General features: G+C 39.7%; 2 protein-coding genes across 8 annotated transcripts; both read right to left on the reverse strand.

Moving 5' to 3' along the window:
- Window positions 1-299: 299 nt before the first annotated feature.
- On the reverse strand, window positions 300-10062 carry CRYGS (crystallin gamma S). 2 transcript variants are annotated; one of them, XM_020787459.3, is made up of 4 exons: window positions 4678-10062; window positions 4293-4331; window positions 1738-1980; window positions 300-640 (listed from the first exon to the last, which is right to left on the reverse strand). In XM_020787459.3, the coding sequence occupies exons 1-4, from the start codon at window positions 4696-4698 to the stop codon at window positions 368-370; spliced, it is 576 nt and encodes a 191-aa protein (XP_020643118.1). In that variant the 5' UTR covers window positions 4699-10062; the 3' UTR covers window positions 300-367. The 2 variants fall into 2 exon arrangements, with proteins under 2 accessions (XP_020643118.1, XP_020643119.1); XM_020787460.3 differs by lacking the exon at window positions 4293-4331.
- Window positions 7491-26251, reverse strand: TBCCD1 (TBCC domain containing 1). Of its 6 annotated transcripts, none has more exons than XR_013543045.1 (10): window positions 26133-26251; window positions 23612-23777; window positions 23099-23460; window positions 21373-21522; window positions 19435-19801; window positions 16407-16593; window positions 15794-16291; window positions 14145-14303; window positions 12546-12623; window positions 7491-10067 (listed from the first exon to the last, which is right to left on the reverse strand). XR_013543045.1 is itself a non-coding variant. In XM_078389294.1 (9 exons), the coding sequence occupies exons 3-8, from the start codon at window positions 23441-23443 to the stop codon at window positions 14174-14176; spliced, it is 1677 nt and encodes a 558-aa protein (XP_078245420.1). In that variant the 5' UTR covers window positions 23444-23460; window positions 23612-23777; window positions 26133-26251; the 3' UTR covers window positions 7491-10067; window positions 14145-14173. The 6 variants fall into 6 exon arrangements, 3 of the variants coding, with proteins under 3 accessions (XP_078245420.1, XP_078245421.1, XP_020643100.1); XR_012085677.2 differs by lacking the exon at window positions 26133-26251 and adding an exon at window positions 25840-26120 and having other exon boundaries at window positions 12550-12623; XR_012085678.2 differs by lacking the exon at window positions 26133-26251 and adding an exon at window positions 25840-26120.
- Between the last annotated feature and the right edge of the window lie 533 nt (window positions 26252-26784).

The raw sequence follows: 26784 nt of genomic DNA on the forward strand, positions 1-26784 counted from the left end.
TGATAAGATGAGACACATTAGAACTAGGCCTGGCATGAATGTTGCACTTCTATACATACACTATATTCTAGTCTAATACCTAAATCAGAACATGGAAAACTGATTTTTGAACTACAGTTCCCAAGATCTCCATGCAGGCAGGGGGATTCTAGGAGTTGTAGTCCATAAATTAATTATTCCAAGCTCCAGTCTGGACTAAAGCATTCCTGGGACATTGCACAGGTTAGACATCTCCCTTAAAGTTGGACAAAGATAAACATACAAAGAGACTCATTTGGCACAAATAACCACAGGCAGCATCAAGCCCACAAGTGCTTTATTGGTGGCATCATCGTCAGCTGTGACCTAAGCTTCTGGCTGCTTATTATTACTCTGCAATACGCCGGAAGGACTGGACCACTGGAGATGCAGCCCCCCACTCCATGGGTTTGCTGTACTCTCCTCTCTCCAGGTAATATTGCCTGCCACGGAAGTTGGGATGCTCATAGAAAACCCAGGCCCCATCCACAACTTTGCAGGAGTGGATTTCCCGGAAATGAAACTGCTCCATAACAGAAGGGCAGTCATCTGTGTACTCGTGCATCTGGCCACTGAAGTCACCTTTCTCAAACAGCTGGATGTGATATTTGCCTCCACCAGGCTGCAAGAAGAAGAACACAGTGGTTATGGTGGGTCCCAAGCAGAGGCAAAAGACTTCTTTACCCTAAACAATCTGATGAAACATGGCCATGACTCTTGAAACTATTAAAGAAAATCTTTGACCTTACAGATGTTTTAGTCTGCAACATCCCTTAGCCATTAGCTACACTGACTGAGGCTTCTGGTATCTGAAGTGGCAAACATATGGAGGGCCAAACATTATGCACCTCCACATTAAAACCAACAGTGCATTACAGTATAGGCATGAACACCCACTTCTGCTAACGTAAGTCCTCTCAGCAAAGCAGTGGCTCCCATTACACTAGCAGAGTGTACATGTTTAAATATACATTGGACACTCAAATAGTCACTGTTCTACAATGCATGGTTCCTCTCAAGATCCAATGTAATACAAAGGAGTAAAACAATGTCAGATCAAGTCTAAGAGAGACAGGTTCAAATACACATTCAGCTTTTAAGTTCATTGAGCAATGCCAGCTTACCCCTCAGAAGGTCTACCAACCTCACAGGACTGTTGTGAGGAAACATGAGGGAGAAAAGAATCAGATACATTGTGTGGGCTGCCTGGAAAAATGGCAGAATAACTATAATAAACATTCAGCACTCGTGCTGAGAATTCCCATCCTATAATGAAGGGGTGGAGAACATATGACCCTCCAGAGATCAAACTCCCACCATCCCATGCTTACCATGCTGGCTGCAAGTTAAGGGGATTTGTCATCCATTTACATCTGAAGGGCCAGAGGCAAAACTGGGGAAAATTACTTTTCTAATGCCAACTCCCAGAATCCAGCAATCAGCAATGATAGTAATTGATTATGGGACTTATAATTAAAAAGTAACTTTTCCACCAGCTGTTTTAATGACTATCACTGTATGTCAGTCTTAATAACTCAGTACCGGTAAGCATGTGATACCTATGCACAAATGAAAAATAAACTATAAGAAGGCAGTGTGTGTGTCTAGAACAGAGATTGTTGAAGGTAGCCTTCTCAGCTTCTATTATGTAAACAAATATCACATTTATTCATATGGACTTCACAGATAGCCAAGAAAGAAAATAAAAGTCCAACTTACTAACTGAATGAATTTGCAAGAGCTGACCCGGTCATTCAGACCCATCCAACGCTGGTATTCAGGATACTCCCCATGGGTCAACACATACATGTTCCCTGCAAAATTTGGTCGCTCATACACAACCCAGGCACCCCCCTCCACACGGATGGAATTGCAACGGCTCAGATCAGTATGGAAATCCAAGCAGTCCCTGTCGGACTCATAGCGGCGCCCCTGGAAATTCTTGCCTTCATAAAAGGTGATCTGAAACACAAGCAAAGCACAGAGGAAACATATTCCCACCAGGCTAGTCGCTGCTGGCCTGAACTGGGCTGTAGACAGGCATCATTAGTTGCTGCTTCAGTATCAACAAGTTGAATAGAAATTGCCCAAAACATTTGTTTGCTGGCCTGGTTAAAATCAAATTGCAATGTACAAGGTGGCAGGTTGTTTACACCGTGATTGTTGTGGGTTTTCCGGGTTGTTTGGCCATGTTCTTAAGGTTTTTCTTCCTAACATTTTGCCAGTCTCTGTGGCCGGCATCTTCAGAGGACAGGGGTCAGAACTCTGTCTGTGCTCTGTTCTGACTCCTGTCCTCTGAAGATACCAGCCACAGAGACTGGTGAAACATTAGGAAGAAAAACCTGAAGAACACGGCCAAACAATCTGGAAAACCCACAACAACCATCGGATCCCGACCATGAAAGCCTTCAAGAATACATTGTTTACACAGTCTTTCTCTCTCTCTTTCTCTCTCTCTGTAGAGGTGGGAAGGTTTCTCCTTGCAGACTACAATCCCCAGAGTACCCCCAGCCAGCAGGATCACTGGCTATGCTAGCTGTGGGACTCTGGGATTTGAAAGTCAATAAAGGAACTTCTGCAATCTCCAAACTAGTGTGTGGTAAACCATGATTATGCATGATACTAGCAATGAAAAAAAATAGGCTGCTGTTGCTGCTGCATCTCCTCTGTGGAATATGACAAACTGAAGTTATATGTCTGTGACACTCTTTCACTTCTATTCCTTTGATATCATGCTCAGTACAGAAGTATTTCCTCCATGATTGCAAGTCAGTCTCCATTCTTCTGCCCTTAAGTTGTATGAAACTGGTCTGCAGATTAAATTGCATTTTCACATGTAGGGAAGTGTCAATGGAGTTCCTGGCTACATCAGAATATATATCAAATACGATTTGTTTCATCAGGTGGCAGTTTCTGGACAGTGTGGAGGAAGTAGCAGCAGCAGCCCCACAACTCTTATCTTCCATTGGTTCTAAGCTACTTGTCCTAAACCCGCTCAACCAGCTGTATGCTCCCAACAACTTGCCCTGCACCCACCCTCCCAAGCTAGCCTAATTTGCTCCTGAATTTCCCAGGCCTGATGGCCACTGCCCAGACTGTATGAGGAATTCAAGGAGTTGTCATCCAAAACAAATACACAGGATTAAGTGATTGCATTTCTGTATCTTTAAGGTTGTTTTGTAAAAATGTGCCCAAGGCTCTAAGTACAACTGGAATCATTCTTCCTTCTCTCCTTCCTACAATATAATTTTCCCAGTGAAAAGTGTGGCCATCCAAGCCACCATTTGCAGACACTGTTATTAATGCAAATACTGATGGGATTTTTATTTAAAAATTGTGTCTGAAAAGCAGAGGGGAGTACTAACATCACTACTAATATCTGATAAGGACTCCATTACTCTTAGGCAGTCACATTTCACCTTGCAGTTGTTAACAGCAAAAGGTTTAGTACACCTGGAAAGCATATAATCTTTCCCCAGAAATAAAACATAACACAATCCATGGTCAGAAAATGAAATAACTCAGCAAGTTATGCAGCCTCCAGGGGAGACATCTGGACCACACATAACAAATTGGTCCGAAATACACATCACATCAGTAACTGAACTGATTGAAAGTCCTGACTAGATAAAAATTAGTACCCAACTAACGATTATCTGTGCATTTGGAAATGACCCCATTTGTAGACACTATAACCTTTCAGAATCCTGATGAGAGATTTCATGTTTCAATGCTTCTCCCACATAAATGACAGATTTCTGTGAAATTTTTGAAAGGTAAAGGCTCAAGAAATGATGTGCCTTTGTTATGTGTTTCTACAGATCAGTGCTTATAACGAGATGCCATATGTGTCACTAAAATATATATCTTACTGGGTTTAATATGTTCCTAAGGAGCTCCTTGAAAAAGCTATAATTTTAGTCACAAGCAAAGATGGTTTCTTGGTTTACATTTTCCAGTCTCATAGTAAGCTGTGGACAATTATGAAGTGGACTGCTAAGATTGTAATCCTGAACCTGTTGCAGTTAGGGAACAGGTACAGTTTGGCTTGGCAGTGAAATGTGGAAAAACTGACTGTGCCTAGGCAGCAATCCACATTCACCTACTGACATGGCTACACAACTCAAAATACCTTTCACATTAACACAATTACATAAAACAAATGGAGGTATTCAATCCCTGCATAGCATGCTGCTAATGTTTTATCAGGCTGAAGCTGATCTTCTCAGTACTATTGATCCAGATGCAAGAATAAATCTGTGTTTCAAAATCACCCCAATAACTCCAGGTGCCTCTGTGTTCTTCTTCCTTATCTTCAACAGAAACAAAGAAAAAAAAAAGTAGGATGCATCTGTCACTCTCTAAGGTTGCCATTGTTAAATAATGATTTCAGTTTCACATAATCTAAGCTGCTGGAATTGCTTGATGAAAAACTAGGAAAATCCATCAATTGTTCCAAGCAGCATCCATTTATTCTCTAACCTAGCATGTCTTTGACTCAGCAGAGAACTACTTCTGCTAAACAGGGAGACAGCCAACACCCCTCTGCTCTTCTTCTTACTTCTGTTAAACTTTTAAGACTGCATTAAGACCTATTATCTTGCAGACAGGAGGCAGAATGAGATCTTGAGTTGGCAAAATTGCTGCACACATACTTACCCGGCTTCCAGTTTTAGACATGATTAACACTGGATGCGATACTCCTGCAGGAGATGATGATCTAGAAGCAGCTGCAAGGACAAGAACCAGGAAACCTCATTTTATAGTGAGCTCATTTTTAGACTAGACATTCGCTTTGTCATGAAAATGGGATCCAAAAATTGAGTCAGTGATTCTGAGGCTATTCATCAGTTCTAGAAAAGCAAACAGGATTACAAAATAAAAGCAGGCTTCGCTGCTCCTTTTATTTTTCAGCGTTGCCTTTTGCATTATTAAGTTCTGAACACTATGCTGAGTCAGAACATCAAACTCCTGTCAGAAATATTTAGAATAAAACTTTTTAAAAAAAAAACATTGCACCCTCATTGGACTGATACAATATATAGTTCCCATCCCTTACTTTAAATATCATATGTAATGAGGAGTTCATGACCCTATCAGTCCCTCAGAACCAGAGAACAACTTACGAACTTTGTATATGCCAGAAAAGAGTGTGGGAATATTATTTTAGTGAAGGGCAAAGGAAGCTTGTTTTTATGTATGTTATATTTATCTTCCACCTTTGCTCCATTGAGTTCCAGTTGGCATTCATGACTCTCTTCCGCATCTTCTCTAAACGGTTCTGTAAGGTAGGTCGAGCTCAGTGAGGGACTGGTCTAAGGCTACTCAATGAACTTAATGAGCAGGGAATTTGAATACAGATCTCCTGAGTTCTAGATCAAGAGTCTAACCACTGCTACTTGAAAACATCACAAGGGAAGATGCTAACTGTCATCTGGCTAAAGCATATTCCTTATTTTTGCACATTAATATATTTCGGCTTCACATTTACATGGAGAGGTTAAACATAGCTCTAGGAGCTCTATATGGAAGTGGTGTTGTTGGACTACAACTTCCACCATCCCTGGCTGCACTTAAGCCAAGGATAACACTGTATGATTTCTTTATCATTTGTTCAAGAGTTCATCAACTGACCACACTCATCCTTGAAAAACTCAAGGAAACATTTGGAGATGGTATTAGGTAGTTGCTTTCACAATACTCAATAGAAATGTTTTTGTTCCCATGTTCCCATTTAGTTTTCTGGGGATTCATGAAAAAGGGAATAAAACCAGGAAGCAGAAGTTGATCCAGTTGGCACTCCATGGAAAGGATGCTGTTGAGAGTGTCTGTACTTGGCTGAACATTCTATTGATTTCTTTCTGGTTATCACCAGGGCCCCCAATCTTAGGTCCCCAAATGTTCTTGGACTGCATTTCCTAGAAATCCTGACCAGCACAACTAGTAGTGAAGGTTTCTGAGAATTGTAGTCCAATAACATCTGGGGACTCAAAAGATGGAACCATTGAAGGTAGGTATCATTCTGATTAAAAAAAACTAACAAAGCCTTGATATCAATCCAATGATTTTGATAATGATTTGAAGGTATTGTTTGAAGATATTGCTAGTGAAAAAAAATAAACACATTAATTTTGTGCATCCATTTTTCAAACAAAATATAAACTATTAACAGATCTGCTGTGAACCCCAGGTGTTGTCAAGTAATCCCGTTGGGTGGGGTAGGAAAAAAAAGTTAAGAACTGTCATAGAGTAATTCTTCCTCATCAGAACAGGCAAGGCAACGCTCTAATGAAGCAAACATTTTCTCCTGAATTCTCTCTCTCCTCATCTTACAGTTCAGTTTAATTTTGACATGCACGTAATACAGGTACATGGGTTCTCTTCATGTGACCAGGAACTGTGGAAAAAGATGAATTATCAGTTATGCAGAGTAAGTCCTGCATGTGTAAAATTATGTGTCCAGCTCTCTGTGCCACTGTTTAAACTGAAAACATAATCTGTCCTGCACTTTGTTAACATTATGCCTAAATAGGGTTATGCCAAACATATTTAAGTAAAAAGAAGTTAAACCACTGTTGCTTTCTAGGAAAACATCTAGAATTTCCTAACCAGCATATTCTGTTGTAGTGAATTTTATGAGTTGTGGTCCAAAACAGGAACTTTCCTATAGAACTCTTCTAGCTAAAGACGACATTACAGTATATGCTTTGAAGACAGTTCTCTGTACATCTCACACCTACCCCTTTCAACTGATGTGGAGGGGGGGGAACAACAATAGCTATCCATCAACAACCTCAGAACAGATGTGTTTTAATTGTAATATTGCAAGAACATGTTCAAATTCAACATACGTTGTACACCTATTTATATGTTAGACATCACTTTCTTGTAGTATTTGCCTTGTGGGATGTCAGCTTGTTTGATGGCCATGCTTCAGAAGTCCAGCCCATAAACTCTAGTTCTCCATATTACTACTCAGTATTTTTACAGGTTATGCTCAGGATGTATATGGAACCACAGCATAAAATGGATCAACTTGGATAGAAGAGGTAAGCAAAAATTCATGCAATGGGGAAGGCATACACAGTCCCATAGCTTGCCCCCAGTCCTAGTCAGAGATCAGAAAAAATAACTTTTCCAAGCTTTGATGTAAACCTGGTTTCAGACGCAGATATCCACACCTCTGATTCTAAGGACTCTGCAGATTTCTGAAAAGCTATATGTACTATTATACAAGTGCAAATATCTCATTTCATTTGAGGAGCCAAACATTACAAAGAACATTTTCTCACATTCCAGTGGCAGGAAAACAAAAGGAAACCACAGTAGGTGCAATACCTTGTCTGTTGAATTTCAGTGTGGTACTCTTTAACCCAATTCCCCTTCTAAACAGCAAAGCTTCAATATCTTCCTTTGTGCAAGAAGATTTGAAAGTAGCTTGAAATTTTGCAGCTCAAAAAATAGTAAAAATAGCCAGAAACTTATTACTTTTATTTCACTAGCAATAACTTATCTCTATACAGTTGAGACACTATTTAACAGTAAAATTCCAAGATGGATTAGTTAGCAGGGTAGAAGAATGGAAATAAGAAAAATAATTTCAGACACCATTGCCAGCCAAGAAACATTGGATTCCAATTCAAAACACCTGCAGACAAAGTACCATGGACCACAATTCTCCCTCCTTCACCTACTGCCATTGTATAATCATCTGGAATTTATTAAAAAGTACACAAAGCTTTGCAAGGGGCAGGGTTTGGATGGGCATGCCTCTAGCATTCACCTCATTTGGACAGATCCAGATCCATAGAAATAAGTAAAGCAAACAGCAGTCATGGGCAAGTTAACTGATTTCCACATCTCCTCTAAATATTGCTAAATCTGAATCTACCCCACAATGTCTTACATCACTATTCTTAGGGATAACCAGATAAAAATTCATTTTAATCCATCTTGTAGCTGTGGAGAAAAACAATGTTTAAACACATGCTGCATTGCTTTTTGGTTTTGCAGAAAACCCAGTCTCATACTAAACTGAAACTATCTCACAGCTTGCTTTGATAAATGCAAGGTGTGTCTGTGTGTACATATATACACAAAATTATTTTTTTCCATTGTCTGTTACTTTCCCTCACAGCTCCCCCTAAACCTAATGAAAATTTCCACTAAATGGACCCAGCAGCAACTGTCTAGTTTGAGTTTTCTCTATTCCCATGTCCTTAAAAAGCCATTGTGCCCTCTGCACATGATTGCACTGATTTCAAAAGGATGAGGGAGTGAGCAATGTTAACCTCTCTTTTGGAAATCAGTGGGATTTCTTCCAACAACAGCCTTGTTATCTTTGGTTGCATGTTTCTTCATTCCTGCCTGCTCCCAACTGGAACCCAAGCCATACTCATGTTTCTAGTGCCTTAAGCTTTTCCAAATATCAAGAGTATCTTTTCACTTACCTCAACTTCACCTGTTAGTTTTTTCCAACTTAAGAAATTCATTCCCACCAGAGGAAGCAACATGAGAACCATAATTTGTTTTGGCAGTAATGAAACACAGTTATGTTTGGGGTTGTTTTAACTGAAACCCTTCATACAAAATACAACAGTAACCCAGAGATGTGTATTATTGGAAAAGCTTTGTTTACCAATAAATAGTAAAACAATTGTAAAAACAATCAGTTTCAATCTGGTGATGATGGGGATGATAGAATTAGAAAGGAGACAATTTCTCAAAAATCAGGAAATGGCTCTAATAATTGAATTTAGCTCTAAGCAACCATGTGCCTATCTTTAACATATTTGAGCTTTAATGTATACTGACATCACAATCTTCCACTAAAACTTAAACAACTTTGAAGTAAATTAGCTTCTGCAAATGTACAGAGCCACTCAACCAATGAAGTCTCTGTCGTTTTAAATATATTTGAGTTTCTAAGTGGAAAATTTTGAGATAGCTTTTGCAATGTTATGAATACCATGTATTAATGAGAGCTGACATTTGTAGTATTAGACCAATTAGCCGTGCATACTTTGAAGTCATTATACCAGAAAAGGATAACAAAACATTTCTAGGTTTGGGTGTTTTTGAAAGAGGGAAACATTAAAATCCCACCTCTCCTGGATAATATCCCCCTCCCTTACAAAATGCAGCTGGATAATTTACTTTCATTAAAAAAACATTATGGCTTCAGAAAGGCACTGTTTACTTTTGTTTATATCAGGTCATCCATGTTAGAGTTAACATTTAGACAAAGAAGCACAGAAATATTTTTCCACTTTTATGCACAAGCTGACGTCAAAGGTGTAAACATAAAAAAGTGCAAATCCACAGAGGTGTATCATTTCCCCTCCTCTTGTTCAAATTACTAAAAAGAATTGTCTGGCCCCCATCACTGTTCTGCAGATGCACTGCAATCAATGAAACCTGTGCTACTCATGATGACATAAATCCTATTAATATCAATGGGTCTTTATTCTTAAGTATGATTATGTTTGCTTTTGATCCTCTTTTTCTGAGACACTTTCTTAAAGTATAAAGACAGTACTAAATACTTTTATCATCCAACAAAATCTGAAAAAGGACCTGAATTTTAAACAAAATTGTGCCAATTTAATTACCTTTCATAGCTGAAATGCTAAACAACTGCTACAAAAATACATCCATTATGTTTTAAATAATCAGTCAATTTTCAGTTAATAGCAAGGAAGAGGTTCACTCAGCAACCAGAACTTGACCCTAGTGTCCCACCAAGAAACATTAAATCCTTTGTCACGCCTTTATATATGCTACAAATCTAAATCTTGCTCTTAATCACATGTAGAAGCATGAACAGCAATAATTGCTGATTTCCTCTGGGAGCTGCATCTTCTGGGAAGGGCGCAGAGCAATGAAAAATGCAGTAACACCTGGAGAACTAAGAGAAAGTCCATCTCTTGCTTCAGAATGAAATCCACCCTTCCAAATTCATTAGCAATGCCACAAGAGCTTCAAAATCAGCTTGGCCTCAGTTCATTGAGAGGAAAACACTCTTGATTTGGCACAGTGTGTCTGCAGAACTGTAACAAAATAGAAAAACATGCCTTTATTTGTTGAATGCACTAATTAACAAATCCATTACTTTCTGATGACACAGCAATAGTTCATTAACCAGTATCATTCATAAACACACTGCAATAATGCCATTATTAGAGTGGGGATTTCTATGACATGTCATACTTTTTCTGGAATGTTTATTTGAACTTATAAGTTAAAACATATTTTTGAGTTATCTGGTAAGAATTATGTGGTTTTTACTTTGCCTAGAAAGTAATATTTTGACCTTTTTAAAGTGTTAATGCCATATTTCTGCTGAATTTTGTAATAAACATTATATTTTTGTCACTGGTAATTCTCCCAGCAATTTCAATATGCCTAAAAGTAGATGTTCAGCAAGTGTAAAATTTTGGCATTTTGTTCAAGTTTGGGGAACGGATTGCCAGTAGTGATGGTAATATTTCAGTTTGTAAATTGTGTGAAGTTAAGGCCGAAAAGCATTTTAATACCACAAAATCTTGTTTAACAAGATTTATCTTCTCTGGGAAAAGGCAACATCTCCTTTTTGAGAGCGCCGATTCTTCAACTGCAGGTTCATCATTTACACACTAAGAATTTTTTAAGGATCTCAGTACAATGATGGTTACTTCAACTATTCCCTTAAATAAACTAGGCAGATACCTCTTGGAGAAGTACACTAGTCTCTCAATTCCAAATGAATCAACTCTAAGGAAAAATTACAACTCTGGCTGTGTTAGGAGGAAGGTGTGTTAGGAAAGATAAGATCTGCCGTTGACAACATTAAGATGTGTATTTCAACAGATGAAACAAGTAATGTAAATCAAAGATAAGTAACTAGTGTTATTGGCACTCTGAAATGTGACCAGCCTGGTGAAGTGTTTCTTCCAACATGTGGAACTCTACAAAAAGTATGCTCTTTGATAATTCTATGCTCTTTGACGATTCTATGAAACTACTTTGCCTGGATGGTGTAAAAATGGAAAACATTCTCCTCTTTGTAACAGATACCGTTACATACATGACTATGGCAGTCAAGGGACTTAAACTTCTTTATCAGAAAATGATCAATATCACATGTCTTGCACATGGTTTACACAGAGTAGCCGAAGAGACTTGAATCCGCTTTCCTGATGTAGATAACGTCAAATGGCAAAAAATGTTCATTAAGGCTCCACTTCAAGTACAAAAGTTCAAAGAAATTGCTCATATTTTGGCTCTCCCTCTCCAACTTGTCATGATGCGTTGGCGGAGTTGGCTAGATTCAGCTATGTTTCATCCCACAAATTATGATTGCCTGCAGCAGATAGTTAAAGAATTTGTCTGTTGTGAATCTTCCTCCATCAAGATTGTGCAATCTGAAACCTTGGCTGGAAACTTGCCATATATAAAATCTAATTTCAGTGGATTATCAAGAACAGTCACCAACCTTGAAACTGTAGCGATGGAACTTAAGTGATGCACTGAATATTGTGAAACAGAGAGTGTTTTACAGCAATCAAAGGGAGAAGTGGCTGAAAAAATAGTGATAAACTGCAAAGAATGCTGAAACCTAATCTGGGTCATTCAACATTTTGCAAAATGAGTAACATTTTAAATGGACTCGAAGTAACATTTAATGACTTCAAATTTTCTCCAGATGAGTTGGCTTTTTTCAAATTTGTTCCTATAACCTCTTGTAATGCTGAACAGAGTTTCTTCAGAGACAAGAATATACTGTCAGATAACAGGAGTTTTGAGTTTGATAACCTCAAGATGCATGTTATCATCCAATGCAATGCCGCTGTTGACTAACACTAATCCAAGTATTCTGAAAATGTTCATTTGATTCCTTCAAGTGCTAGTGCTTTTGCACTGGAAGTGAAGAAAAATAATCCTTTTAATTTTTATGCACAGATTTTCAAAAATTGGGTGTTAATTTCAGGGGAAAAAATTGAAGTCCTATTTTTGGTCTATTATTGGTCATACTTAAATGATTTTAAGGTCATAAATGCTTGCATATTTCCAATATTTTTAGAAGGTAACATAAATCCTCACTTTAGTGCTTTTAGACTTAAGTTTTGGACTTTTAAGTTCTTCACACTGGTACAATCCTAATGAAGTGGTGTTAAATCCATAAAAGTTTGTGTGAGTGATTTTTAGTGTTCTAAAAGGTATTGCCTATTTTTGCATTTGGATTTTATTTTGTTATAACCACATGAGTGCCCTTCAATGGAACTATAAGGATACCAAGACATAGCTGCCCTCCCCATGCCATCAAGAAGACATTGGGATTGTCAACATCAGCAGAGGACCGCAGCTACTAAATAGTATCATTTTGGCTTTAATCTGACCTTAACAGGCTACACCTAGTGAGTGTACTAAATTGTCACCCCAATTCTCAGATGCAGGACTCAGGTTTTATGTGTCATCACCACCACCTGCAGCAAATCAGAACATATCTGTTTCAAATAAAGGCTAAATGGAGAGATGTATGTACACACATGCCTGTGCTTCTTTGTTTGTAGAACTAGCTGCCTAAATGGTAACCATAAAACAGCAACCAGACTCCTTATCTCCATCTAAGAGAGAAAAGAGAGAAAAGCCTGGTGAATTGCCAAAAACTGTTGGACTTAACATCCAAAAGCAACTTTCCTGGCAAAAAGTCATCTTGCCATGTACTTTTGAACTTTTAAGTTCTACACACTTGTACAGTCTTGATGAAATGCTGTTTAATCCACAAAAACTTGTTTATTGTGTCATGATTTTTCAGTGGTCTATAAAGTTACATCCTATTTTTCCATTTGGATTTTATTTTTTATGACCCCATAGCTGCCCGTTACCTCACCTTAGTCATTATGTATAGTAGTGTCTAGCAAATTTTACTCCTCTTAAGCACCTAGAATCTTTACAGCTAGGAATAAAATAAAGCATGAAAAAGCTGTTCAAAATACTAGATATATTTTCATTTTAGGGCATCACCTATGCACCCCCATAAAATCAATTTCTGAATATTAACAAGGCAGTGATTCATCAACATGCCACTGATCAAAAGCATTCAGGTGGGTTACCATAATATCAGGGAAGACCTCCATGATTTCCTGTTATGTTGAACTGTTTCTGAAGCTCAACACAGTTGCAAGCAAGATCCCCTGCCCTTTTCCCAAATGAAAAGATGTTAGGGTGCATCCCTCCATCCTAGCTTCAGAAGTACACTGAACCAGTGAGATTTCCGAGTATCTCTGAAACTTAGGTTAACAGAGAAGATTCCAACTCCTCCCCATGTTGAGGAGGAAGCAGAGTTTAAGGCCAAGAAATAAAACATTTTGGAGAGGTATTTAAACAAGGCAAGGTATTTTGAAGTCTGCATTGAAATACTTTTGTAAGACAGGTAATAAAGAATCAATGGGGAGTTTTGAAAAGACCATTTTTATTCAATACTATTTGTTAAATATAATCATTAAGAAGGAAGAAACCAATTACTTGAAATATGTGCCACTGATATGAGCAAGGTTTAAGAGGAAAGCAACCTTTGCTTTATGAATTTTTCATTTGAGAAATACAAAATTAACAGAATGCCATCTAGCAGCATAATTTGAGACAACATGAGAATGAAGAAGAGTACTAAACTTTCATTTAAAAGTATCCCTTACAGATACGAGTTTTAAGTTATCCATACACTAATTAGAACTTTTAGTCTTGTTAACTGATGTTAGAGACAACTGAGCTGCATTCAGAGACCTCAACTGTAATAGGCAGGAACCTCATCTTCAGGCAAATATGAATAGAATGTCTCTTCAGATCTAACAAACACAGTACTGTTTGGGACTGGGAGGATTGAATCCAGCATGCAAGGAAACGTAGATTAAGTGATCACCATGTATGACCCTGTCACATTAACGTAGTTCCCACAAAATCAGACAAACATCTGAACCAGGATCCTTTTTGTAGATGTTCCAAGAACATTTTCCCAATCCCCATGGCAACCGACCAGATGGACCATTGATGAGATTCACTAAGGCATCAATAGTCAAAACTGTGTAGAAGAGAATATTCCTTTCCAAAAAAACAGTTGCAACAGGAATCACAATATGTGAACTCACCTAACTATTGTGTTACTTCAACCCTTCTGCTATCCTGCTGCCTGCTTGGAACCTGCAACTGGAAGCACCAGGCTGTCAAGCTGTTGGCGACTGCCTGTGTGGACAAGCCATTCATAAAACTTGTTCTCTACCAGCATTTGGAATGACTTCCTCTGGTCCCTGAAAGGCATTAAAACATTAATATTGTGGTTCATACAATTCTGTACATATCTTGTTATTCAAATTCTCCCTTCAATAACTAATAGGATAACTTTTTCATCCACAAAGAATATGAGATGAATTAAGCGAAGTATATGTTCAAACGCACATTTCCTGGAAGTCCAGTTTAGGGTATGGAATGTTCCTTACTTATTGATGTAAGATTTTATCTCATTGCAAAATATCTATTATGAAATCTGAAAACGGTACATTTCAAATTGTTTTTAGAAGTCAGGATAACTGACCACAGAACTCTGTGAGACTGAAGGCTTGTCTACCTGCCTCTTTTGGAACAGGTTGGATTGGGCTAAATAGAGTACTAAAATAGAGTACTAGGAGGTCTAGTATGTCATTTAGTGCAATTTGACCTCAGGTAACCCTAATTGGTCCATATCACTCACCATCAATTTGTGAAGTGGCTTAAAAAAAGGGTCACTTCAGGCAAATTAAACACTTCCTCATAGAGTGGCCTAAGAAGTGAAAAAATAATTAAGTGTGCCTTCCTGTTTGGATTTTCTCTTAAAGGGTGGTCAGGAGCTGATTGAGAAAAGCAAACAAAAATCCTCCTAATTCTGCATCCTGTTGGAAGAAGTTTTAAATTTGGCTTTTTTAAAAAGTGAAACATGTCCCCAGCCCCTCCACATTGCTTAGGATGTGCTTAATTTGCAATAGAGAGTGGCTTTCTTCTGAAGCCACTTTACAATACTGGCAATATAAACAGAAAGGCTCTTTTTTGGTTTGTTCCCAGCAATTACACATGCTGAAACAAACCAAAAGAATGACGCTACCCACACCAAAAAAAGTAGAAGCCCCTGACAGGTGCCAGAAATGTACAGACAGAACCACTCTGGAAGTGGGCTAGTTTACTCCAGCAGAGATGTTATCTGACTGCTGTCTTTAAAAGCATACCAGCCTGTTCCTGCAGCAGACCAGTGGGCTAAATCCTCATGTAGTCACCCAATTTAGGCAAAGGACACAACTGCCCAGCCATTTTATTTCCATTTTCTTTTGAATATATCAAAAGTTAAGCAGTCTGAGCTTATGTACTGTATGTCTATTCAAGGTCAGTGGGTCTTACTCCCAAGTAAATGCACACAGCATGGCAGCCTACAGAAAGCAAGACATCCAATAAAAAAACCAATAGCAAGCTTGATGAATTTCAGTTGTGCTTCTGTAAATAAAGTGTGTTGTGTGTCTGAGCTATAGTAAATTTTACAGCACCTTTGGAATTCCATGCATAAATTTAAAATATAAGATTAATGAGTTGGGCTTTCAAATTATTAAATCCCTGCTCAGCCATAGCCATAATTTAATAAGAATTAACAGGTTCTCCCACAGAGTAATCTGAACAAGAAACTTAAATGACATTTTAATGACATTAAAATGCTAGTATTAACATTGTATCTCAAAAGTGCTACAGTTTTTCCATTTCAAAAAATCCTGTTACTTACTTCGTCAATCCTGCCTCCTTCACGGCCTTCTGCCAAATTTGTATCCTTTGTTCTCTCTGACTCAATGCTTTCTGATACGCAGGTGGTAGCCCACCAGGTATTTCTGTTGTGTCACCTTCCATTTCAAAGGGAACAACAAAAGGATAAAATTCCAAAGGTGAGAGCAGTCTGAACACCTCTTCATTACAGTTCTCCTTGCATACTAATACTGGATTATCCCAGTAGTTCGGAACTGTAGCCAGTCCAGTCCTGCCCATGTGGTCCTCAAGCATTGGGTAATGGGTATGGTATGGAGCAAACGTTATTGCTTGGTTACCAAGGAAGATGAGAGGTCTAGTTGGAGTGAGGATATGCAAGGTGCAACTGATGGTTGATGAAAGAGACAGACGGTGACAAACAACAATAAGCTTAACATTGTCACAGCTATGGAGGTGAACTACTGTTTGCACTGGGCCCAAGACAAAGGTGCTATTCCTGCACTTCTCTATGGTCACAGATCTGAAAGAGAAGGAAAGGCAATCCAATTTTTATTAAAGTATGAGGAAAGAGAACAAAACAAAATGGCCATATACCTTGAAATGAGGTTGCAGTTAGTTGGGGAAGGCCAGCTCACCTCAGTGGAGACAGCAAATAGATAAAGGATTCACAGCAACGATGAATCTTGACATGAGTATCTTCTAAGGTATCAGAGCTTTTTGCCAGTGTTTGCTTATAGACTTGGCTCATGACAACAACACGGTGGGCTGGAGGGACCATAGGAGTATTACAGGCTATTCTGGCTCGCTTGGTTGCTCCTTCAACTGCAAGAATCAAGTGAAATGTTGTGTTGGGTTTTTTAAGGTAATTCTGCTTAAAAGGGCCAGTGAGATGTCATGGATAGACAGTGGATAGATTGTCAGACTAGGACTCAGGAGACCTGTATTTAAATCCCTGCTCAGCCGTAGAAATTCACTAGTCAAGTGGCAATGGTAGATTACACCTCACATACCTCAAAAACCCAATTAGGCCAACACTAGAGATGCTAGAGAGGCCAACTAGAATATGAATATCCCTGCACAACTGGACTTAATAAGGGTCTTCCTCATGGGTCAGGACTGTCCACTCACATGTCCGGCAGCGGCCCCACTCATCCTTTCAATCACATCCGGAGCACCACTCTCTTCCCACTTGGCTAGCCACTCCAGGCAAGAGGAGGGAGGACAAGTCTCCCTGCATGGCTGCCAAGATACGTGAGTGGATGGTCCAACCCCAGGAGCCAGACCCTAAGTCCAGCTGTGCAGGGATATGTGTATTTGTATATTAATACGAATACCCCATCTCTAGCCAACACAAGATGAATGTGTCTTGATGGCACACAAAGTGATGACTGCATCACATTTTCTAGACATTCTCAGAATAGACATGAAAAATGCTTACTTCAAAGGAACTTTTAGAAACACTTTGAAATCATTCTAAATTTCTTTTTGATATGTAAACAGCAAGGTTTTTCCTTCAAGGTAAGAACTGAAAACTAACTACACAATTCATTACTGCAAGGAAAAGGAACCAATGTTCCCAAGCAATTAAGTTATGTAGATGCATAACTAGCATTCATGGACAGTAACATTTTGTTCAAGCCATACACAATTCCATAACCTTGTACTCTGAATGGCATTGTGGAAATATTGCATTTACTGGTTGCCCTCCCCAGAGAATAGTGCTTTTGTTATCCACCTAGTAAGGATAGCAGTGAAGAGAATAGATGAACAAATGAAAACTGTGTAACAACTCTTCACAGAGTAAATACCTAGTAATATCAGCATGGTCTAAATTGTCTTCATAATGCAAGGAGACATCACCACATAAGATCTAGTATGAATGCAACCATGAACTGGAACACTAAGTATGTAACATGGAACAGAGAAATTTGAGGTCAGTCTTTGTTGTCTTCATCTATAAATTCTGAAATTGCTAGGTCTTGAAATGTGATGAGATCATGCAACTTACTAAGTTATGTTGTGCAGCCATAAGGGTTTTGAAATTGCTATACATTTTTCAAAGTACTGTAGAAGCCATATTAGCCTATTTCAGCATTTATAACAAAAACAACATTAAAACAATTTTTACAGTTTTATGGCAGCTTTCAGACTAAGGTTAGTGATTTTCCACTGAGCAGGAAGTACCACCAGAGTAGTAATGTGGGACTGCACTGCTTGTGCAAGTAAAGAAATTGCACAAGCAGTAAGCTCCATGAAGAAGACCTGCCCTAAACTTGCCAACAGCAACACTTCTGCGAATGATACAATCCTGTGTTACTACACCATTGAAACTTTCTACTCTGAAGAAATTCAACAGAATATAATCTAGTGAATGTATTTCTAATGTGACCTTTTGTGGATTATAGTCCACTTTGCTAAATATAATATAAAAGCTCACATTCAAGTGAATCTGAAGTTTCAAAGATGCCAGAAGACTTTACTTGTAATTCACGAAGCTTCTTGAAGACTGACATTAAACATTCAGACAACAACTAGATAAATCAGTTAAAAAGGAGTCAAACTACTAACTAGAAGAGAAAAAAAGCAATTAAAAATTCAACCTGTTCACAGATGCCCAGGGTTAAAAAACATTGATCAGAATCCGACTGAGGATTTACACTGGCATTAAGTGTTATTGTGCAAACTGAGGCAGCAAATTGCTACTAATTAATGAGTTGCCACTGCACTACTGTTGGCTTTCCAGTCACAAGACTAGATGACCGATCAGAAATGCAAACAGCAACTCATTAATTACCCATCATTCACTGCTGCAATTTATGCAATCACACATCATAGGCATCCTTCAGTCTTGAGAGACTATGGTAACTTTCTCTGAATTGAGGAGTGTCCTCTCCAGAGCATGAAGCCTGGGTAAAGTAATATGGAGGATAGGCTGTTACCCAAGCAGCAGATCCCCCCTCTCCACGTTGCTGAAATGGTCCAATGGAAAGGCAAGAGCCAATACAACTGGTTCCAGCGACGTCACAGGAGTTGGCAAAACGACACGAACTGCGTTCAGGACTCCAGCTCCAGATTTTGTCTCTAGGTTAACTACTGAAGCCTTTTCCATGAGTGGATATAGCCGCAAGGCAATGGAGGGTTGAAATCTGAGTTTTCGATCTCCTAGATGGGCTGTCTTCCATGGCTGACGAGCCCCACCTACCCCGGCCTGCTCTTTAATAGTAGGGAATTATGATCCAACCCTTAGAATTTTCCTGCCTCCCCGGTGGACACACTCATTTAAAGTGGAAAGCCCCACTCCCTAGGCCCCACCGCCACGCCATACGGTGGGGGAGACAAAAAGAAAGTCCAGGAAAAAAAACTCAGCAAAATGTCCATGCAAACATACCTGGCCTTCAGCCTCAGCCCAGCTTCCTAGGGAAAAGGGCCCAGGGTCCTGGGACACGTTCATCTAAAGCAGAAAGCCCCACCCCCTAGGCCCCACCTCCAGGCCATGCAGTGGGGGAGACAAAAAGAAAGTCCAGAAAAAAACCCTCAGCAAAATGTCCATGAATCCCCAACAGATTTCTGGATGCTATCTTGCAGTATAGGAAATTGTTTTCTACATATGAAAGAGGGTGAGGTTATGCCTGTCAGAGATTTGATGACTAGAAAAAATTGTACCTTGCTGTGCCCATGCAAGCTTCTTTCCAGACTTAAGGCAAGCAGTTATCCCAAATGGGTTCGTTGTCAGACAAGTCCTCACCCAAGATTCAAATCTAGAGAATAAGAAGGCTTTAGAGATCTTGGAGTAGCCAGTCTTTGCATGCAAAGGCTGCCAGAGCGCAAGCTCATGAAACTGGTGGACAGTCCTGCTGTTGTTCACACTCCCTTCAATAAGAAAGCTGAGAGCTCGAGCAGCTTCAGGTGACACCAGACTGTTGTGAGTAGAGTGAGAGGAAGCTGTCAGCTGATCTGGATCCAATAAGAGTTCCAAAAGATCCTGGAGATGGTTTTGGACAAAATCTTGGTGATAGCTGTCATTCCAGTTCTTTGACCGAAAAACAAAACACAATTCATTATATGTTGTATGTGTTTACATGAAACTGAAGTCCTACTTGTACAATTCATCCACAGTGCCAGAATCACATTTGCTGACATTGCTGCTTAAGGGGAACCACATAAATATCCCCCTTCCATGGGACCACGTGCCCAATATTACACTGTCTGCAAAACTGAAGGTGCAGCCAGTTGTACAATCGGTCACACAAAGGGAAGCTAAAAGGAAGACAAAAAGTGTGGGTTTTCTCCAAATAGGTTTTCAGCAAAAATGCTAAATGGAAGTATGGAATCCCATTTTATTCTCTTCTTTTTAGCTTATGACACACTGCTAACAGGCAGCATAAAGGGAATCAAAGTAGGCAGTTTCCCTGTCTACTTAGGGGAAATCCAAGCTCAGAGGAGAACAGGCTTCAACATACTATTCTTTTTTTCTTTCTTCTTTTAAATGCAGGTAAGAACTGGTGGTTCTAAACACTAAGCCACATTGTTTTGAACACCTCCATTTTATGTGGAATTTGCAAACTCCAACTGACTCTACTGGCAGTCTGGTTTCAAAAGCAATGAGCATCCCATCCGGCCCAGTTTCGGTACTATTTATCTTAACTCCAAATTTTATACCATTTTGGCCTGATAAAAGTTCTGGAGAACTCAAAAGCTTGCCTTATTTTTAATTTTTTTGTAATCCAGTAAAAGTATTACCCAACCAAGAACTTTGTTTCTACAGATGTACCACACAGCTACATTTTACATTTTTTTACAAATTATTATATATACATGCATACGTTTTTACTGAATAAGAACAGACCATTTCAATGTTACATATCAAAACATATAAATATAAATAAGTGAATAAAATGATAAGAAACAAGTATAAATCCAGTGGTGCCCCGCTTGATGACGATAATCCGTTCCAGCGGAAAAAAACCCATTGGAATGCACTGAATGTGTTCCAGTGGGGGAAATACCTCATCGTCCAGCGAAGATTGCCCATACAGAACCGCCGATCAGCTGTTCAAAATCACTGTAATGCGAAGCTTCCCTCCGGAAAGCAGCCATTTTGAGAAGGGAGGGAAGCCATTTTGCAGAACCGGAAAAATCATTGTATAGCGAACAAACGGTTTGTGAAGCAGGCTCCTAATCAACATAATGCAGATTTCCCCCACAGGAACCATCGTTTCTACTGCGATCGCAAAAATGTCATCGTTAAGCAATTTCGACATCATGTGGGGTAAGCGTATAGAGGGCACCACTGTACACATAAAAATTATCTTTAAAACAATTATTTAAAACAAACCGCATTATCACTCCAGGTAACCTCTTAGTGGTTATACCTAGGTAGTGAACCTCTTTTAGTGGCCTATCCCAATGAAACAGACCCCTTACCGGATTTTTGTTTCCTCAGGATTGCTGCTTTTACAGCAAAAATTGCCACTTTACGAGTTAAATGGGGGTTACAATTTTTTTCAAATTATTATATAATTATTCTAAGCTATTCCCCTCACACATGCAAAGAGTGCTTCTACTGGAGATAACAACGTGAAAGGCAATTAACAACAATACCTTTATCTGATTGGTGGATTCTCCAGTCAGACTGTAACATTTAGACCTAGGATTTGGCCATTCGTCTCCAAGCAGAGATGTTCTTAGAGAAACCTTATTTAGTTGTTGTATGTAAAGGAATATCAGAAATTGAAGAGTGTCCACAGATAGCTACAGAGAAACCAAAAAAAAGTACGGTATGATTTTTAAGATTAAAGATTACAAATCACGTTTTTTAACAGGCATGGCTGTTCTATATTCAGCAGCAAGTGAATGGAAAGAATTAAAGAAACAGACCACCCATGGCTAATTAAAGAAATCAAACCAGAATTATTTTCAATTAGCTCAAGCAGATTTAATTTCATGTTAAACTGTGGCCTAAATGGACCCATGCTATATATCACATTGTATACTGTATAATACAACTGTGAGTTGTTTTACTTTGCACTGCCAGAGAACCAGGCTGGGTCTGTCCTAGGCATCAGAAGGCCACTGAGAGAAGAGGTTAAAATGCTGGCTGGGAAGGAAGGTCGATGGTTTATGAGCCATCTGGGTTTTGATAAAGACAGGATGGTATTAGGAAGTGCCCAAGGTCAGGTTGATCCATATCAAAGAAGAGCTGTAAGTTGGCTCACAGCTGCAATCCAGTGGGAAAATCACTGTGATGTGCAGGGCTGTCTACAAAAGGGGAAACCATGTCTTTAGATTCCACACATTATGCTATTGGTGAGATTGGCACCAGTACAGTGGTGCCCCGCATGGCGAGGTTAATCCGTTCCGGATTAACCTTCACTATGGGGAAACATCCCTATACGGAACGAAAAAACGCAAAGTTTAATGCGTTCCAATGGGGCCCAAACTCACCGTTATGCGATTTTTCCCCATCTGGCTGCCATTTTCACGCCTTCAGTAAGCGAGGGCAGGGCGCGAAAACGCTGCGCGCGGCCATTTTGGGCGTCCGGTGGCCATTTTGGAACCTCCGAACAGCTGATTAAAAAAAATTGCTATGCGAAAATCGGTAAGCGAAAGGCTTACCGATCGTTGCAAAGCGAATTTTGGGCATTTAGACAATTGGTATGCGATCGCATTAGCGATCGTTAAATCCGCATCACTATGCGGATTCATTATTAAACGGTGCGCTCGTTATGCAAGGCACCACTGTATGTCTATTCTTGTCCATAGAACAGACTGGGTAGTTTTCTTATTTTCTTTCATAAGTGTTCTTTTATCTGAAATTTACTTATTCTGTACTTGGACTTACTGCAATTTGACTTTGTCCTATTTGATGAAATTGGTTTAGATTCAAAAGTGTTTTTCTTTAGTTTGGCTTTCTCTCCTTCTATCTAAAAAATTCTCCACAAAGTGTATTTTTCAGTGTATGGTACATTAATTTAATGCACAGAGGTTCTGATTGGCTACCATATGTATTTTTTTACTACAAATTACTATCCATTGCCCTTAAGTTTCAACTCCACTGCACAGCTGACTTTAGCCCTGGGAGGAAGGGAATTACTAGACTTGGGTACCCTGGTGAAGGGACCACAGTTGTTGGTTGACCTGGGCTTCCAGGATGCAGCTGGATTAGGCAGGATATTTCATGGCTCTGGCAAGCAATACTTGCTTACACAGACAGCCTTCTTGGTGGCAGCTATAATTTTGTTATGCAAAACTATGGTGGAAAACCTTTGTCACAAGAGTATACACCATATTCTACAGTACTAAAAATTATAATATGACAATTTCCTGCCTTGTTTCTTTGTTTCTCTGCTTCCTCCTCAGTTGCACAACTGGATATCACCTCTGCCCATTCCAATCGCTTTTCTGAAGTACGTTCAACAAGACTGTCAAATAATTCAAAATACAACCAAGCAAGATCCTTTTCTAACTGTAGCTTCCCACAAGCAATATGCTGCCACATAGGCCAAGAAAGATACGGATAGTAGCTTTCACTGGAACGCATTCGGACATAAGTTGACATCTTCCGGAGATAATGCATGCTAAACTTGGATGGAGGTGGGATTTGCAAGGCTCCCACAATAAAAGGCTCCATCTTCACCCATAGCCTGACGGTGGGTTGGTTCATTTTAGCCATTCAGAAGACTCCTAAACCTGTATTTTCAAAACAAAATAAAAATAAGTTTGCAAACCATTCACAAAAATACTGAACGGCTCATAGTTTTGGTTCAATTATGTCTTAAAAAGAAGCAAATGAATCATTTTCTTCCATTCTTTACATCTTAGATTCCATTTAAATATTCACCTGTATTATCTTCTTCCTTGATCTGACCTTGTAGAGAAGCTTTGATGGATTCCCCTAACTTTTGCCAAGATCCTCAGGATCTACTACATATCACAGTTCATACGGCTTCTCAAATATCCAGTGATGCACATCCCAGAGTGTGACACCTTTTCTATTACTATGATCTCTGTTAAAAAATGTAACACAGAACATTAAAAATAGATATTTGGTTCAATGGAGCTTCACATTGACCACTATTATTCTTCCTCCATACACAATATATGCAATCTAAATGATGATTAATAACCAGCTTCTATAGTTTAGTTAAGGTTTTAGATAAAGGATCCTTAAATAGACTCCTATGATATTTAGACTTTTTCCAAACTTTCTGTGGAGCAAGGAGGGTGCTTTTCCCCAAATGATTTTAGCTATCATTTGATGCTAAATATTTTAAATATTTAAGCAGAAGTAGTAGAGAATGTAATGGGATGTGGTGGCGCTGTGGGCTAAACCACAGAAGCCTGTGCTGCAGGGTCAGAAGACCAAGCAGTCGTAAGATCGAATCCATGCGACAGAGTGAGAGCCCGTCACTTGTCCCACCTCTCGCCAACCTAGCAGTTCAAAAGCATGCAAATGTGAGAAGATTAATAGGGACCACCTCGGTGGGAAGGTAACAGCGTTCCGTGTCTAAGTCGCACTGGCCATGTGACCACGGAAGATTGTCTTCCGACAAAACACTGGCTCTATGGCTTAGAAACGGGGATGAGCACCGCCCCCTAGAGTCGAACACGACTGGACAAAAATTGTCAAGGGGAACCTTTACCTACTACAGAATGTAAGGGACAATGTGTTAGAAATGATGACAAACCTACTACATCACCATTTTCACAGCAAGAGATATAAACTCCATGAAACTTCCTCTTACTGACAAAAAAACCATGAGCTCTTTTTCTAGGGTCACAAAGAAACCTCTATGCAGTTTTGTGCTAGTCTTCTGCTAATTTATCTGGTGCTAGTTTTCTCTTTTTTTTAATCATAATTTACCCAGAACCTATAGGTGTATTTCTTGCTGGGCTTTTAATTCCCTTCCAAGCTTTGTATTTTCCTGGATTGCACTATATTTCTGTTATTTTTTGAACACTGCTCTGAGCACCTAAGATTATATGTTTTCAAACTATGGGGTTCAGTGTTAGGAAAATCTTTGTATCTTGACTGAATAACAGTTGAGCTGTATAAAGAGGACGAGATATTTGATAAGAATTATGTAAAAGTAGATTGGATGCTCATTTTGGCCTTCAGTTGATTCCCTTGCACAGATAATTTGCTATATCCCATCTTTCAAGTAACTTAGGTTCATCTAACGTACACTTTCCAAATACCCTAACAAAGCCTATGGGGATTAAATACACTGTTTCTTACAGTCTCCATGCATATTTGTCATCTACATACTGAAAGTTTTTGTGGGGTGAGGAGAAAGGAAATGTCAGTCGAGATGTCAAAGATTGTTTTCATGTGCCAGCAAGTTGCCTCCAGCTCATTGTGACCCTATGCATGAGTGATCTCCAAAATATCCTGCCCACAATTACTCTGCTCAGATCTTGTACACATAGGCCCCTGGCTTCCTTTTAGAGAATAAACCATCTCATATTTGATCTTCTTTTTCTGCTGCCTTTAAACTTTTCCAGCCTTCTCACCATGTGCCCAAAGCAGGAGAGCCTCAAGTTTCAACATTTTTGCCTTCTTTACATAAGGACTGCACCTTCACCAGAGTTTTCACATGTGTAGATCACCACCCCTACCACAATTAGTAGTATACTGAGATGGGGAAAAACCCTGGATGGGGCTCCTCTAGTTATACCCGTCTGATTTCCAAGGTCAGAAAATATTTTTATGAAAATTTTCTACCCCTTTCTTCTCGTAAGGGGAAAATAAAACAGGGAGAAACATGTACATTTCCTTCAGCTGAGCAGACAAAAGCAGAATACATATACAGTGATATGTCTCTGTATGTATACATATGCATACAAACACATTTATAAATAGTCCCCTCCGAGCTGTGAAAGTTACACCACTTTGAACCTGTCATTCTCCCTCAGCCTGACTTCTCTCACAGGGATTTTCTGAAGATATAAGTTGGGACGCGAGTCCTCCTCGCTTCCGTAAGTTCGTCCGGAAGGAAACACGATATAAACATAACGATACGCACAACAGCGAAGGAGAAAAGGGCACATAGGAGTATTTTGGCCTACCAAGCCGCTGCTGAAATGGTGAGGAGAAGGGACGCTCAAGTGCGGTGTCAGGTTTTGAGGGGGAGTGGCCGCGACGGGGGAAAAATAAAACACCACCAGACGGTGACACCAGCCTACTGACGTGTTTCTTGCGTTCGGGCCTCTCAGCCCTTCATCGAAAAAAACCACTCCTCAAGACACCGAAAAGAGCCTCCCCCACAGGCCCGCCTGCCCGCCTCGGGAGACAACCTAATCAGAGCGCGGCTTTCAAAACCCCGCGGCCCCCGCCCGCTCACAGCGCCTGCGCAAAGTACCTCACGCAGGGGCGGCACCACCACTCATAAACCACGCTCACTTGCTGAGACACTGTCCAACGAGATGCTCGGCTAGAACGGCCGGATCTTTGTGTTGAAAACCTCTCGGGAACCAAACCATGAGAGCGAGCGCTTCCGCCGAATATTTTGACATTCCTTCCGGGCATTCCTACTGACAATGTAATAAGAGCATAGAAGCTGAAGGGGCGCAACAGCGTCCCCTCCGGGGAGAATGAATGACTACTGCGGGGGAAAAGGGCTGGTGGGAAGAAAGTTCCTGGCCTGGAAGATTATTCTGTGTTTTCCTTTTACTTTAGATTTTATAGCGAACCCTAGCTTGGAAAATTGTTTAACTGCATTGTCATTTACATCAGTGGTTCTTAACCTTTGTTACTCGGATGTTTTTGAACTGCAACTCCCAGAAACCCCAGCCAGCAACGTTGGTGGTGAAGGCTTCTGGGAGTTGCAGTCCAAAACTCCTGAGTAACCCAAGGTTAAGAACCACTGATTTACATCTTTCTTACATTTCTTTGTTCCCACATACAATGTTTTAATTTGTCCATTGTTGTTGTTTAGTCATTAAGTCGTGTCTGACTCTTCGTGACCCCATGGACCAGACCACACCAGGCCCTCCTGTCTTCCACTGCCTCCC

The sequence above is a fragment of the Pogona vitticeps genome, chromosome 3 (assembly GCF_051106095.1).
Source record: "Pogona vitticeps strain Pit_001003342236 chromosome 3, PviZW2.1, whole genome shotgun sequence".
Lineage (NCBI taxonomy): Eukaryota > Metazoa > Chordata > Lepidosauria > Squamata > Agamidae > Pogona > Pogona vitticeps.